This window comes from Melanaphis sacchari, unplaced genomic scaffold, assembly GCF_002803265.2.
Source record: "Melanaphis sacchari strain LSU unplaced genomic scaffold, SCAv2.0 Contig120_pilon_pilon, whole genome shotgun sequence".
Classification (NCBI taxonomy): domain Eukaryota; kingdom Metazoa; phylum Arthropoda; class Insecta; order Hemiptera; family Aphididae; genus Melanaphis; species Melanaphis sacchari.
Genome location: NW_020270473.1, coordinates 70,354 through 85,270, shown reverse-complemented (window position 1 = coordinate 85,270; position 14,917 = coordinate 70,354). Strand labels below are relative to the sequence as shown.

The 14,917-nt window shown below is 25.8% G+C and overlaps 1 protein-coding gene across 1 annotated transcript; it reads right to left on the bottom strand.

Annotated features, from left to right (window-relative positions):
* Nucleotides 1-390: 390 nt before the first annotated feature.
* Nucleotides 391-8,628, bottom strand: LOC112590848 (ejaculatory bulb-specific protein 3-like). Its single transcript, XM_025334425.1, has 3 exons — nucleotides 8,486-8,628; nucleotides 1,899-2,178; nucleotides 391-819 (listed from the first exon to the last, which is right to left on the bottom strand). Exons 1-3 carry the CDS (start codon nucleotides 8,516-8,518, stop codon nucleotides 674-676), a joined length of 459 nt encoding a protein of 152 aa, XP_025190210.1. The 5' UTR covers nucleotides 8,519-8,628; the 3' UTR covers nucleotides 391-673.
* Between the last annotated feature and the right edge of the window lie 6,289 nt (nucleotides 8,629-14,917).

Here is a 14,917-nt window from a genome sequence, read left to right as displayed (position 1 = left end):
ATACGCAACAATACACGCGTTAGTAATAAATTATTTATTACATAGTTAGAACGCGTGACAAGAAAATCAAGCAGTATAAAATAATATTAAAGTGAGAAAAAAATAAAACGAATAATACCTAGGTACGTATTGATATAATTGGATCATATTGGAGTGCATTAAAATTGCGGGTGAAAAAATCATATTAGATGGTATTGAATCATAATAATATATCATTGCTTGACGAAAGTTGTCGGTTAATCCGATTGTAAAGAGGGTGAATGTGAAGTGTGTACGGAAACTAGTAATACGTTTATTTATTATAATAATAGATTTCTACGGGTAGTTAAGGTTTCAAAGCGGAATTGATAACGGTATTGACAACAATACAGACGATAACAACACGATCAATTCGTAAGATTAAAATTACGATCAGTCGTTTATTTACAGAAAATAATAATAATAATAATAAAAATAAAATAAAACAATAAAACTAAATTAATGCTAAAAAAATAATAATTAGAACAGCTACGTATAATAGGCTCGTAGTAAATCTAGATGAGTGACACTTGTAAGATTTAATTATTCAATTGTGTTGTACTTTTATATAATATATTATTTTTGATTTTCATATAAATTATGCCAAAGACGATGATCACGAACAGGAGTATTGTGCACGGACGCCACGGCGTGATTAGAATCCGCTTTGGTACTGTTTCAGCATCTTAGTGTACTCCTTGGGATAATTCTTCTGTATATGTGACATGACACGTTGAATCTGTTTGATTTCCGTCTGCGAACACTTGACACACATTCCTCTCAACACCAGCGGTGCATGAGCTGAAAACAAGAAAATGCGATTCAATTAAAATAAAACGTCTACAAAATCAAGATGGCAGTCGTAGAATTAAATAGAGAGAGACAGAATGACGGAAACAGAAGAATATGTACGTTATAAAATATAATGGATACAATAATTATTATCAATTATCGTCATTGATAATTTTATGATCCGTAAATGTAATATAGTATAATTCGTCTGATCGAATAATACGACTGGGCAGAACGTCGGCAAAATCGATGCATATATGCAATCATTATAAATACAATGCATCAACGATGAGGTGTAACGAGCGATAAATCGAAGGACGGTCGTCAAACTACAAATATGAATAAAGTTTTCAAAATGTAATAATATAGTGTTTTATTATATGTCCCCATGTGTCAGAACAAAATACTTCCGAATAAACAAATTTATCATGTACTCATAATCCCGGATTACTTAATTAATATTTTGTTATTCTTGTTCCTTGTAATTACATTTTTAAATAACTTCGTTAATTTAACCAATAAGTATTATGTACACTTTAGTTTAACACTCGTGACATATCATAATAGTATGTTCAATTTAAGTGGTATTTAAATTTGATGTGAATAACATTCTACCCGCAATATGGTAACTGTAGTTCTATATAAGTGCCCACCACGAGGACCGCGCAATAATTAATTTACTACCTATTCGAAAGCAGATATATATGTGTACTGAGCTATAGGTTTTTGAGATAAAAATAAAATCCACTGAGTATATTATGAATAAACTCACACGGCCTAAAACAATATTTCAGATAACAACATATTGTTATTGTCGTTGGCGTACGACACAAATCAATGATGCCAGATCGAAATAATTGTTTCTTTAAATATTTTAAACGGTTTTCAAACAAAATTACCACAAATAGTACTAAACATATGAATGGTTATTATTATTTTAATTTTTTTTTTTCCAAAGTACCGAAAATACTGACAACGATATTTTACTTAGATTGCCTGACCTAACCAAACACTTTTACTCGACCTATGTACATAATGTAATAATAACACGGTTTATCTCTCGGACGTATTATTGTTTCAACTAATACCTTTAATTTTTCGGCCAATGGGGTCGCACGGTCCTTCACCTGTAGCACATTTGAGTTGCCTTTGCACGAATCTCCTGTCGTTAAGCGCTTTATCCAGTACGTCTTCGCTGACGTTCGGGAGCGATGTATCTTGCTGAGTCATATCAGTAGCTCGTTTTACAATGGTCGTCGGAAGTGGTGCAGCCAAAGTCTCAGATTTGATCACAGCCGGTTTGTTTTCCGCTTTAGCATTTTCCGGATGGGCGAGGGCGGCGCACACGCATACAGCGATTACGAATACCTTGTGAAAGAAAAAAATTTCTAACTTAAAATAATTAACGATTGATACTTAATATTTCATTATATAGTTTGGCAGTATGAGAACTTTAAGTTCACGAAAATATTATTACATTAAATGAACGCGTGTTAAGTAAACGGTAACGAAATGTTTTCATTTTTATTGCGATTGTCTCGGATTATTGTGTATTGTCTTAAGTTGTAGTATTGTACCGACGTATTAAAACGTCTACTCCGGGGATAAATGTCTTAGCCGTTCTCAGAATTATAATTCCTTACTGAAGTTTCAAAAACAGCATGTTGACATTTAAAACTATTCCCCGGAATAGAAAATACGAATATTTCCCGTCATAGCCAATGGGCTTTGGAAGTCATCCAAATAAACTTACGAATGGTTATGATTTGTGCTGTAACAATTCTTCGTAACGTTGACCAAATATTATATTGTCTTATAACTATTTTTGCAATAAAATGTATTATACATAATAATTGTAAATCTCATTAATCTCAACATGACGTGCTCATAGAATTGTGTTGAAGTTTTCTTTACCTTCTATACGATGCAGGCAATTGGTATGGTAAAAAAATAAATTTAATGTATAAGCTTTTTATTTATTAACCCTTTTTAGTTATATTCTAATAAATAAATCGCAAATACTTTTAGAGGTGCTATCTACCTGCTATCCAAATAATATACCATAATAATATTAAAGTTAATAATCTGTATTAATTATAAACTATAGCCAGTGATTACGTGTTATATTTGTTTTAAAAATGACCCGCGAAAATAAAATATAAAAAAGAACGACAGTTACGTTCTCGTTGTATTTTAAAAATAATCATTTTATATAATATATAATACCTCGTACCGTAGTTGATGAACATTGAACACAGTAAATTGACGATAAAAAAAATCATCCTTACAATTTAATCGTTCACGGCTACTGCAGTTTATATAATTCGTATAAATGTACGCGTAAACTCATCAGTCGTATTCATCTCTACTTTATTCGGCTCATTCACCAGGCAGCAAATTTTCGAGTACGTTTATGTAAAAACGTCAGGGACACTCCAACGATAGCACCCATGTTAATTCACGGCCGTAGATCACACACCTACACACACAACTGCCATAATAACTTTATTTAGTGGGGAGCAATTTCAACCCCTCCGGAATGGTATATAGTCAATTTATAGTGCAAAAATATTAGGTTGAAAAAACATTTATGATATGAAAATTGCCCGGTGACAGCCGAGCAGATGAAATCGGTCCTGTTTGGTGACGCAACCCGTAAAATTGACAAGACCTTTAACCACCTGTCCCGCCAAGAAAAAAAAATCGGTATAAGGTAGGTAATACAGTTTTTTCGCTTATAATTCAACCAAGTAAGAATGAAATCAAGGGAGAACTTTCTATCCCCCTTTTTTGACGTATTTTATTGGAATTCAATTTAAAATAACAGCAAAACTGTCTTCTCCCGGCCCGATTAAGTTTTTATAACCTCCGAAACCCCACCATAAGTGTGTGCATGAGCACGTTTATGAGTGAGGTAGTGCCAAACCCTAAATATTAACAGAAATTGTCAAGACAGAGTTTAAAAGAAATCACGCATAACACAAAGTTGTTTTCCCGAAATAAATTATCTTATTTTCACCGATAAATATTTATGATCTATTGCGAATAATTCGAATTTGAATACGTAACGATCGGTAAGATTTGATAAAAATTTTCACGCTGAACAAAAAATAAAAACAATTCATTGTTATGAAAACGTTATTAATAAAATTATACTTATTATAAAAACGTCGATAACGTGACATCAGTTTATTCGTAATGAATAAAACATGAAAATAAATAAAAAACATTATTAATATTTCATTTTAAAATGATAAACATTCCACTATTGACTACAAGATTTTGGATAAAAGAAAAAAAATAACTATGTAAATTTTAAAATTGTATTCAGATTTTAAAAAATCAAGTACAATAATGTACTCAATAAATAAAGCATTGTCTAATAAATTCAGTTTACATTACATTTTCTTAACTATAAAATACGTAATAATATATACTGTACAATTAGTAGAATAACAATATTATAAACGTTAAATTATATGAAATAAATGAATGGTGTGTATTTTTTGCGAATACTGTGTAATTTGTGGTGTCATATTTTTATTAATAAAACTAAAAGTCAACCTATAATTTAACACATGCGTATCAAAAAGTCGTTAGATTTAATAATTTCTAAGTTTATTTCAACTATTCACTCTTACACATATTGTAGATAACAACCCGAGAAAATACATGTGTATCTTACATTAACACTTCCTGTTTCGTTTTTAAAATAAACGATAAACTAGAGATAAATCATAATATGATTTTATTACCTACATGGCTGTATTATATACTAATCGATACGTCATAGTGTCAGTAAACCTAGCAGACTGATAGCGAAGTTATTTATGTAGTACTATATTTTGATTAAAAACTAACATTTTTTTTTTTTTTTTAAATAATAATTTTAAAGTAAATTTCAATGTGTTACTAATTTATCACTAGTTAAAAATACATTTAAATTTAATTACTATAATTCTATTATGTTTTACATGATAATTTGTTCAAATTTGGTTCTTAATTTTTTTCTATGAAACTGTTCATGTTCAAATAACGTATAAAATAATATTTATGTAAAATGTCAAACAAATAATTTTTAAAAATTAATTTTTCGTAAAATGTATTTTATTTTTCATTTAAAAGCATTATTGTTATTTATATCACAATTGCAATGGTAAACATGAAATCTACGGTAGTACGATGGCATAAAAAAGCAACTCATTCAAAAGTTTGATAAAAATCTAATATACATTATTATATAAAAAGGAAAAAGTTATTAAAAAGAGTTTTTAGTGATTTTAATTTTATAATTGATTTTGTTGATAGATAAATGGAGTAGCATTTTTGAATGAAGTAGAATGGAGCAGAAATAGTAATTTTGCGAGTAACTCGCAAAATTGTAACACCTCATTTCGCCCATCCAAATTAATATATTTTAAATAATTCACCAATTAACTCATTCAAAATTCTATTTTTATTTATTGAAATTTTCATCAATAAATATTTTTTTTTTTTTTTAATGTAGAATTAAGAATGTATACTATTGTTTACAAAAGTAAATATGTAAAAATAAAATAGATAATACTTTTTATAAAATTTAAAATTTACTTGAAATATTGTATTTATATTTAGTAGATAAATTTGAGAATATTTTTAAAACAAACAGGGTTTGCAAAATTGTTGTAATAATAAAATATAATATTTAAAGTATATAAAATGCATAGTAACAATAAGATTTTAAAAAAAGATAAATAAACTGCAGTATTGAATATTTTTTAAATACATTTAGATTCTGACGGTTTACTTATTATAATTATTAGAACATATAAATTCGTTAATTCACTTCAACACATACATCAAAATAATAATAAAGGTGCTTTTATCAAAGATTAGTTAAGTCTAACACTACAATAGTTATTAATTAGCAAAAGGGAATACTCGAGTATTGGTATATAGGACTGGCGATTGGCTCTTATAACTTTGAGTAGCTGTTTTCGAACCCAACACAAATCAAGTTATTCTTCTGTTATCGTCATATTATCATATTTCCGACAATATAGAAAGTTTATTTTGAAATAAACATTTTGAATTCGCCATTAGTACTTAGAAAATTTTACGGTGACAGCGAACATTTTAATTGAAATTCGCCCTCCTCAAAACTTAACTATACAGCAACATTATTATTGTCTATACGGATTACCTACAAATACCACTCAAAAAACAAGAAAATACATGTTTTAACGACAACATCGGCTTCGGTTAAGACATAAAAATATTACTCTGAAAATTTTAATTATAATTATTTTATATGTTGATCTATGTTAATAGTTAAAATACAGTCAAGCAATAATATTAATTATAAATGTTTTAATATTATTTCACTTTTGTTATTGAAATTGCAGATTAAATAATAATTATTAAAAATATTTCTCTTTTAAGTTTTCAAAAATAAAACCTTCCAATTATTGTTTAACTTTGTCTTTTTCCTTACGAGTATAATATTATATAAGATAAAACTTTTTTTCTTCATTTTACTTTACGAGGAGAGATAATTTTTTCCTCTTAAACTGTAAAACATAGTAATCTCCGGTTAGCGTAATGTCAATATGGGTACCTACTTTTGATGGATCAAATAAAAGTTTTATTAACTAGTCAGGCGTTTTAAACTAAATAAACTGAGAAAATTTGATATTTTTTTGTGTATTTAAGACAGAGATATTTCAATCGTGATTAAAATTAATTACGTTAAAAATTTATCATGTTCGTTAAAAAAATATATTGCATTAAGTTCACTTGAATTCATATAAACACGTGGCAAAATCTTAATTCAAAAGGCTATACAAAGTTAAAGTGTATAAGTTATATCTTTAAAAAAAATTATAATCACGTATTATAAAAAAACCACAGCTTTCAGATAGATAGATAATAAATTATTAACAGAATATATACATGTGTATAATATATAGGTAGATATATAAGTACATAATTAAGTAGTATACTGACATAATTAACGTGATATATGAAATTATAATCTTTCGAACTATGTTACTTTAAAGCCTAATGTTATCTTAAAAAGTTATAAAAACACTATTAAATTTACATTGTACATATTGTCGATTTCTAAATAATTAAATAGCAGAATATTTTACCAATGTATTCTTTTAAAACGTAACCGATGAGCACTTATAAGTATAGTTAACACACTACACTATTAGTTTTTGCTCAAGAGACGATTAAAATTAAATAAAGAAATATGTCAACGATAACATAAATACAGTAAGTATATTTAATATAACTATTTCAAATTCCAGACAATTTCAACTTTAAAACTCAATAAAAGAATCCAAGAAATATTTAAATTATAATAATTGTTTTTACAATTTAAAAAAAAATTCTTCTTTCAACTTTATTGATAAATTATTTACTATTTAGAATGTATTTTAAATTTGGTCAGGAAAATATGCACGGAACTGGTACTATGATATAGATAATTTTTTTAACCTAGAACACTTACTATACTATTTAATTAATATATTATTTTTTTTTAATATTTATATACTTATAAGTTATAATATTATATTATTTTTACTAACAGAACAAATGTATGACAATTTTATAATAATTTTTACTTTTATAAAAGACAATTCATGTTTTAGAATTATTTTTCCCAGTTGTATAATATTTTGTTATTGAAATATTGATGTATAATTTAAAAATATTCAATTGTTGTTTTTTTCTTATTATTAATAACTTATAGTCTTTAAATTGAATATGAGCAGAATCAATACTTTATATTTCAACAAAACATTGCTTGTCGTACTTTACTCCAATTATCAATGATCTTTTAAGTATTTTAAATCATTTTAAAATATATCTTTATATTTTTTAAGAAAACAAGAAAATAAGTGGTTAGTATTCGAAGAATTACACTGTGTTTCGTTGTTATGCTGGCATAGCAGTTCAATCATGAAATAAAGATACATTTAGTTTGTGTTAAAAAATACCGTTTTCTTATATAGTTATTAAACATTATAAGTTAACGAATTGTATAACAATCGATTCCTATTTCGTTAATAGCCGTTTTTAATACTTCAAAATAACAACAACCAATGGTGAATCAATGTAAAATACAGTTTCTGCAGTCTTTATGGAATTTCACAACCCTGGATAATGTCACGAAATGCCTAAAAATTAAGATTTATGCATGGAGGTCATCATATCGTGAATTATAAAATGCCCACAACTTTGATTAGTGTATTATTATATCACGGCGCGTCTATAAATGTGTTATTATTTTTGACATACGCACACATCGATTCATTGTCCTCGTGCGACCGGAAGCGTTAATTTCATCGTCAATAGTTTAGTGAAGAATGCGTATTTAACATTTTCGCGCTAACATTTAAATCTTATTTAATAATTTGTCTAATTTTTCTGCATAACCATATTATAAATCGAGAAAACATTTAATGAAAAATTGCGGTTATAAAAAAAAATGTAAAACTATAATATTCTATAGATAATAACAACCACTTACGAAACCGTTGAATTAAAAAAAAAAAAAATATATGAAGAACTTAAAACTTTTAATAATTAATAATTAAAATAATCGTCGACTACTTTGCAATAGACAATAATAATTATCATAACGACGGGCTTAGTTTTTACTGAAGTTTATTAAGTAAGTACTCACTTTCATGACGAGACTTGACGACGATCGGTTCATAGTTCCGTATGTTCGACTGACGACAATAATGGACTCCGATTGATAATGTAATATCGTATTATGTTAATACAGTGTATCACAGTTATCGGTAGTAATAACACTGGTGAAGGCAGACGCGATGACCGCGTTCTTATAGACTTTCCCTACCTCTCGGGATGCAAGGACTGTACGCACACACGCACGAATAGGCGTCCGCTGGTAATGAATCATGTGCCTGCGATGCATTTTTTTTTTCACCCAAATGGCCGAAACTTACGTACAGTTAATCGACGGTGACAGATTTCCCATGTATAAATACACATTACACAGGTATATTATATATGTATATAGACATATAGTAATTCATCAAGTATACTCACCCCATTTGTTTGTTTAATAATGTATTTACATCATTAAAATGTTTAAGTTTTTTTTTGCTTGATCACCATTTTTTGTTTCAAATATCTGATTTTTATGACTTAAAAATTGTGTTATATTGACCAAAAATAATGATTAATTTATTTTTTAAATGGAAACCATTATTTTTACTATAATAATTATTGTTCATTCTATTACTTTTTTTAAAATGTATATGTATATATCAAAATTCTAACAAATATAGTTTTTGAATTATTAAACTTTATTTACGAACTATATGAATAATATCTCTCGATAATAATATAATATAAGTTTAATTATATGGAAGCTATAATGATTTGACATATTGTAGTAATGTTAAATAAGTTAATATAAAAACATTAAAATTTCACGTTTTTAAAAATTATCAATTGTATATTAAGTTATTGTTTAAAAAATTTTTCAATCAGGCTATCTGTTACATTTATTGAAAAATAAGTAGGTATAGTCAGTAAATATTAAACACAATAATAACAGAAAATACCGAGTTAAAAATTCTCTCAGTAAAAATACTTAGTCTTAATATAAGTATAATAGATTAAATAAAACATCTATTTTATATTTTATGTAACTATACATTTTAGTTACCGTATCTATTGAGTGAGTATGCTTGGTGAATCACACCTCACCTCGTATTATATATATTACGATTTAATGCAAATGAAAATTTTATACAAAAGACGAAAAATGGTCTGTAGGTACACGCTGTTTTCTCGTCATCATTACTGAAGTAATAAAAAAAGTACAAAAATACACCTCCAACATCGATAAAGCACGTACTTGTAAGAAACTTATTAGTACGAGTATAACTAAATATTATGTAAATTTATTATATATTATGTACTCTATCTTAATGATGGAGTTTATACATATAATGTCGCGTAAATGAAAACTATAAGAATAAATAATTTGATAAACGTGAATAACTCAAAACAGTTTATTGGTATTTTTCAAAAATATTACAATAATTATTCAAGAGCTCTGTTTATTACCTATAATAACTATGACCATTATTTTTTGTTTATCTTTAAATAGGAATTATACTTGAAAGTTTGTAGAGATAACCAACATTTGTGTAGATTATTTTTGATTCGAATTATTAATAATATTCTTCAAATAATTGAATTTCAAACAGCCATGTCAATGTGTCATAATATTAAATTTAAAGACTGAACGTAGTTGATAACTATATACACGAAAACATTGTATAGTGTGTATATTTTATATTTAACAGGGTAATGCACCGTTTCAATATTATTCATCGTTTTATTGATATTGTACACTAATATAGTTAGGTATACACTCAATAATGATCGACCCCTCAGTATTCCCTAACGCTGCTCAACTTCCCTCACACACGATTAAAATAATATAATTCGATTGATTTTTCGTCGATTGGCCATTGTAATAGCAGTGCATTATGAATTATATCATAAATGTATCACCATTGCATAAGTTGCATAAGTCAAAGCTGTTTACGTTATTATTCGCACAAATACCACGGCAATAAAGTGCGCCATTTCAACTGTCATCAATATACTATGTTGTAAAATGTATATATTATATATACGAGAATATCGCATGTATGTGTAAACAGTAGCGTTTCTTGTAATTATTATAACATTACATAATTATTATTTTGTTCACCAGAACGTTATGCAACCCAAAACGCAATGTATAAAATAATATCATGTTTACTTTTATTTAGTTGGGTACCGATCAGTGATTTTAACGATGGATGTTATTGATTTTGGTCATCTTGTTAATAAAGTCTAATTATTCTCGAAAAAAAGTTTTAAACCAAATAAAAAATTATTTATTAAAAATGTTTTAATTATTTTTTTCCCGTTTCATTGCATTATTTTATTCATGTAGATTATAAAAGTTTAAATTTTAAAAATTATTTACCAAGTTGAAAAGTTTAATTCCATATTATTAAGAAAAGAGACTTTAGCATTCGGTAAATTTACTTTTTAACTTTAAATTGTAAGTACAACATCATTAAATCGAAATAACTCTAAAAGAAACATATTATTACATGAAAGTACTATTCGCCAACAGAGATGTTTTCTAATTTAAAAGATAACTAATTCCATTTAACCCGAGTGCTACATACACAATGAACTAGTATGCAATGTGTATTTAAATAATATTATATTCCTGTACTGATATATACTACATGCTACACACAACCATCTCAAACAGTTTAATAAAAGAAAAATGCTCTTTTAAGTATAAACTTATTTCACAATCATCACGTAAATAGAACTTAAAATTTGTAGCAGTGTACGTTTGTAAAGATTACAAAATGTTTAAAAGTTTTCATATACCAGGTCGGTAATTATTCTTCTGTTCGTTAAGTAATATGCATACAATGTACTGCACCCAAGCAAAGAATCTTAATCCATCAGTAGCGTATTTACACGGGTTATATGACTAATAAATAAAGACCTTATTTTGTTTTAAATAGTTTTTTTTTCAATATTCCAAAAATATATTTTTTAATAATACAAACAAAAAAACTTGCGTCCGAAGTAGTTGGCATTTAAATATTTTGTTCACGATTGACGAAAAATGATAAATAATAACAATAATTAATGCTCAAATGTACAACATTGATTCTAAGAAAATAAATATGAGCTCAATAAATGAATATGAGCAGGCACTAAAAATGTACCAACAGTCATAGATACAAAACATAATTAAAATATTTATATTTTAACGATCACGCATAGGTAAAAATAAACTAAATGGGTTTATACTTATTCGCATGTCACCAAGATATAAAAACTATGACAAAGCTATTGATGAGTTAGACGTCAAAAAATAGAAATTTTGTTATTTTGTTTTTTAAATATGCTAATGACTATGACTATTAATTATGCATAATATAATAAAGTAATAATCATTAAATGTCATACATATCTATGGTTTTTATAATAATATAATGTTTGAGTGAAAAATATTTAACAGCTCATAAAACGCTTTATATACTCGTATCATTTGGCAACATATTTTTTGTTTAAAATGTTATTAACTTATCAGTTATAACTTAGATGATGAGACGAGGGATAGAACTTACCTTCAAGTTAGTAAGCTCTAAATAAAAACATATCCTCTCATCGTCAAAAAAAAAAAAAATTCTTAATATGTCATTGAGATTTATATTCTTGTGTAAAAAAAAAATTAAAATATGACTTTATCAAACAAAGTGCCAGACACTAAACATTATTCAAATGCTATGTATTATTTATCAACATGTATTTGCTGCATTATTGTTGTACCTAATATCTTTCAAAAATTTACTTCCGCAATAAAAGTTTTTTGATAAAAATTATATGAATTGAAACACGACGGGTTATCAATGTACGAATTCTGTATCGATGACTAATTTAAATTCATAGTTACAACAATAGGTATAATATTAATAGAATGAGTAAATTACGGATGTTAATCCGTCATAATGAATTAAAAAAATACTTAAACATTTTATTCTATGTGTACATTTCTTAAAATATTTAGTGTACTGTATATATTTTATAATTGTATCCTAAATTATAATGCTTTTATTGTGAATCATACATTTTTTTAATTAGCTATTATAACAGTAATTAATATAAAGAATTAATTATTTTTACATATTATATGGAGGTCTTAATTTTAATGGATTCAGAAATTTTTTTTTTCGTGTACAATTTATGTGCTCTTATTAGCACATTATTTTTCTCTAAATCAACCATGATGTATAAATCTTGGACCACTTTTTGTTATTAATTTTATAGAGGATTAAAACCCTTGTAATGGTTTTCATTTTATTCGTCCTTGATACCCATAAAATGTATTCAGCAATCCGGTTTTAAAGCATTAATATTCTATTGTATTTGTTATATTCATCAAATCTATTGTACTTGGTACTGAGAAATATGTTTAATGGAATCCCTCGTTAAATATAATATATATATATATGCTTTACGCGTTTGTTTTAAATTCAGTGTCATCAATATCAGATAAAAAAAAATAAAACATTCAACACATTTTTTTGAAAAATAAAACGCTTAAGTATCTGAAACCATATGACTTAGTTTAAGTCTAGATTAGAAGCAGATGCCACATCGTTGAAAGTGCACCTTCATCAACTCGTATTATAAATATTATTTATATTTAGTGCATGAAATGTATACATAAATATACATGTGTGCATATTTTTTAAACATTTTTTATAAATACCTTTGGATCGTTTAAATAATAAAGCCTCGGGAGCATTTAAAAAAATAAAACACTATTCCATTCCCTGACCCAAGACTGCACTCATTGCAGTATAAGCGATCCAAGAAATAAGAATTAATTGTAATTATATAATTCCTGGTAGGTATAATATCATTATGTACTTACTACGTTCGACGAATCAATACAGTTATAAGTGTTTCGTATCAGTTCCCAGTCATAATTTAATGATTAAATCGTATACTACTCATGTAAAGTGTAAACAAGTAAAACAGATAGATAGGTACGTTATAAAACTATGCACAGCGGCCAATGTCTCATATTATTAAGCACTAAGCAGACGCTTTTCTCTTTTAACATTCATATCGCGTGGGATCTATTAGATCCCAATTCTAAAAATATAATAGTATAATTATAAATTACACTTTTCTTAAATTAAAGTATATAATGAGTTACTATATTATACGTATGTAAATATAAATAAACATTTAATAATAATAAAATCAAATAAAACTAAAACTAGGTATGTTATTATTAAATATATTATACATGAAAAAAAAAAATTAATTTTAAAATCTTATTTTTATAACATTTTGCAACAAAATTTACACAAACATAATTCTGTTCTATTGGAACATTTTTTTTTATTTTTTAATAATTTAAGTATTTAATTAAAAATTCATGTAACTCCAACTTGTTATTTATTTTTTCTTTTTAAAATATATTACTAATAGATATACTGCTATAAAAGTGTTTATTCTGAATCAATTGTATAGATATTAATTTTTTTTTAAAAAATTTTTACATACAATATTCTATATAATTCAGGTACATAAATATTTTATATGTTAGACATAAAAAACTTTTTATTTATATATCACTATTCTTGAGAAAATTATACATCTTTCTCTATTTACCCATGAATAGTATATACACACAAATACAATGCACTATCAACTTTTAAATATTATTTTTTACTATCAAAACTTTGAAGACATCGATGATTATTTTAAATTTAGATTACTTGTAATCAAATATTCTCGTATCTATTTGCTTCTTAGTAATGCATTTATTTAAATTCTAATTTTTAGAATTGTCAAGTATTCTTAATAGGACCATATTTTTAAATACATATTATATTGTTTATATCATAAAAGAAATTCCCTAGTTATCCATGGGAAAACAACTTTTTTAATTAATCTATTTTATTGTAAATTCTTAGTCAAATAACTTTTTTCGATGTTTTGTGTCTTAACAGAAATATTAATTAATTACATTTGAGTTATTTCACTTTTTATATTAAATATAATAAAATATTTATAAGAAAATGATTATTTGAAAATTACAGTAATTTATAATAATTTATTAAAAATTTTAAATTTATAAAATTTATCTGAGTATATATTTATAATAAACAGTAGACCACTCAAATCTGTTTTATAATCTATATAAAACCATAATTAAGAAGTAATAATAACTATTATTTTTAGGACATACATTATAATAACTGAGCTACTACCTAACCTAGCCTATTTGTTTGATTTTTAAGATAGGTACATCTGAGTAAAATAATAATAGTATAAAAGTGGTTCTCATTTGAAAAAAATTCCACTCTTTAAATAATTTAAAAATCTAAGAATTTAAAAATACATCTATTAAATAAACTTAATAATTCATAAATCATAACTTGAATAAGTACATCAAATTTCATAAAAATGAAAAACATGCTTAAATCACTCTTTAAATAAAAATTTATTGTTTACAATATGGTTTCGTTTA

Bases quoted from the DNA above. Each gene is read 5' to 3' on its own strand.
- LOC112590848 (XM_025334425.1), bottom strand. From the start codon at position 8,518: ATGAACCGATCGTCGTCAAGTCTCGTCATGAAA. The intron at 2,179-8,485 runs GTGAGTACTTAC...TTCTTTCACAAG, and splicing joins CGTCAAGTCTCGTCATGAAA to GTATTCGTAATCGCTGTATG. The intron at 820-1,898 runs GTATTAGTTGAA...TCTTGTTTTCAG, and splicing joins CATTGGCCGAAAAATTAAAG to CTCATGCACCGCTGGTGTTG.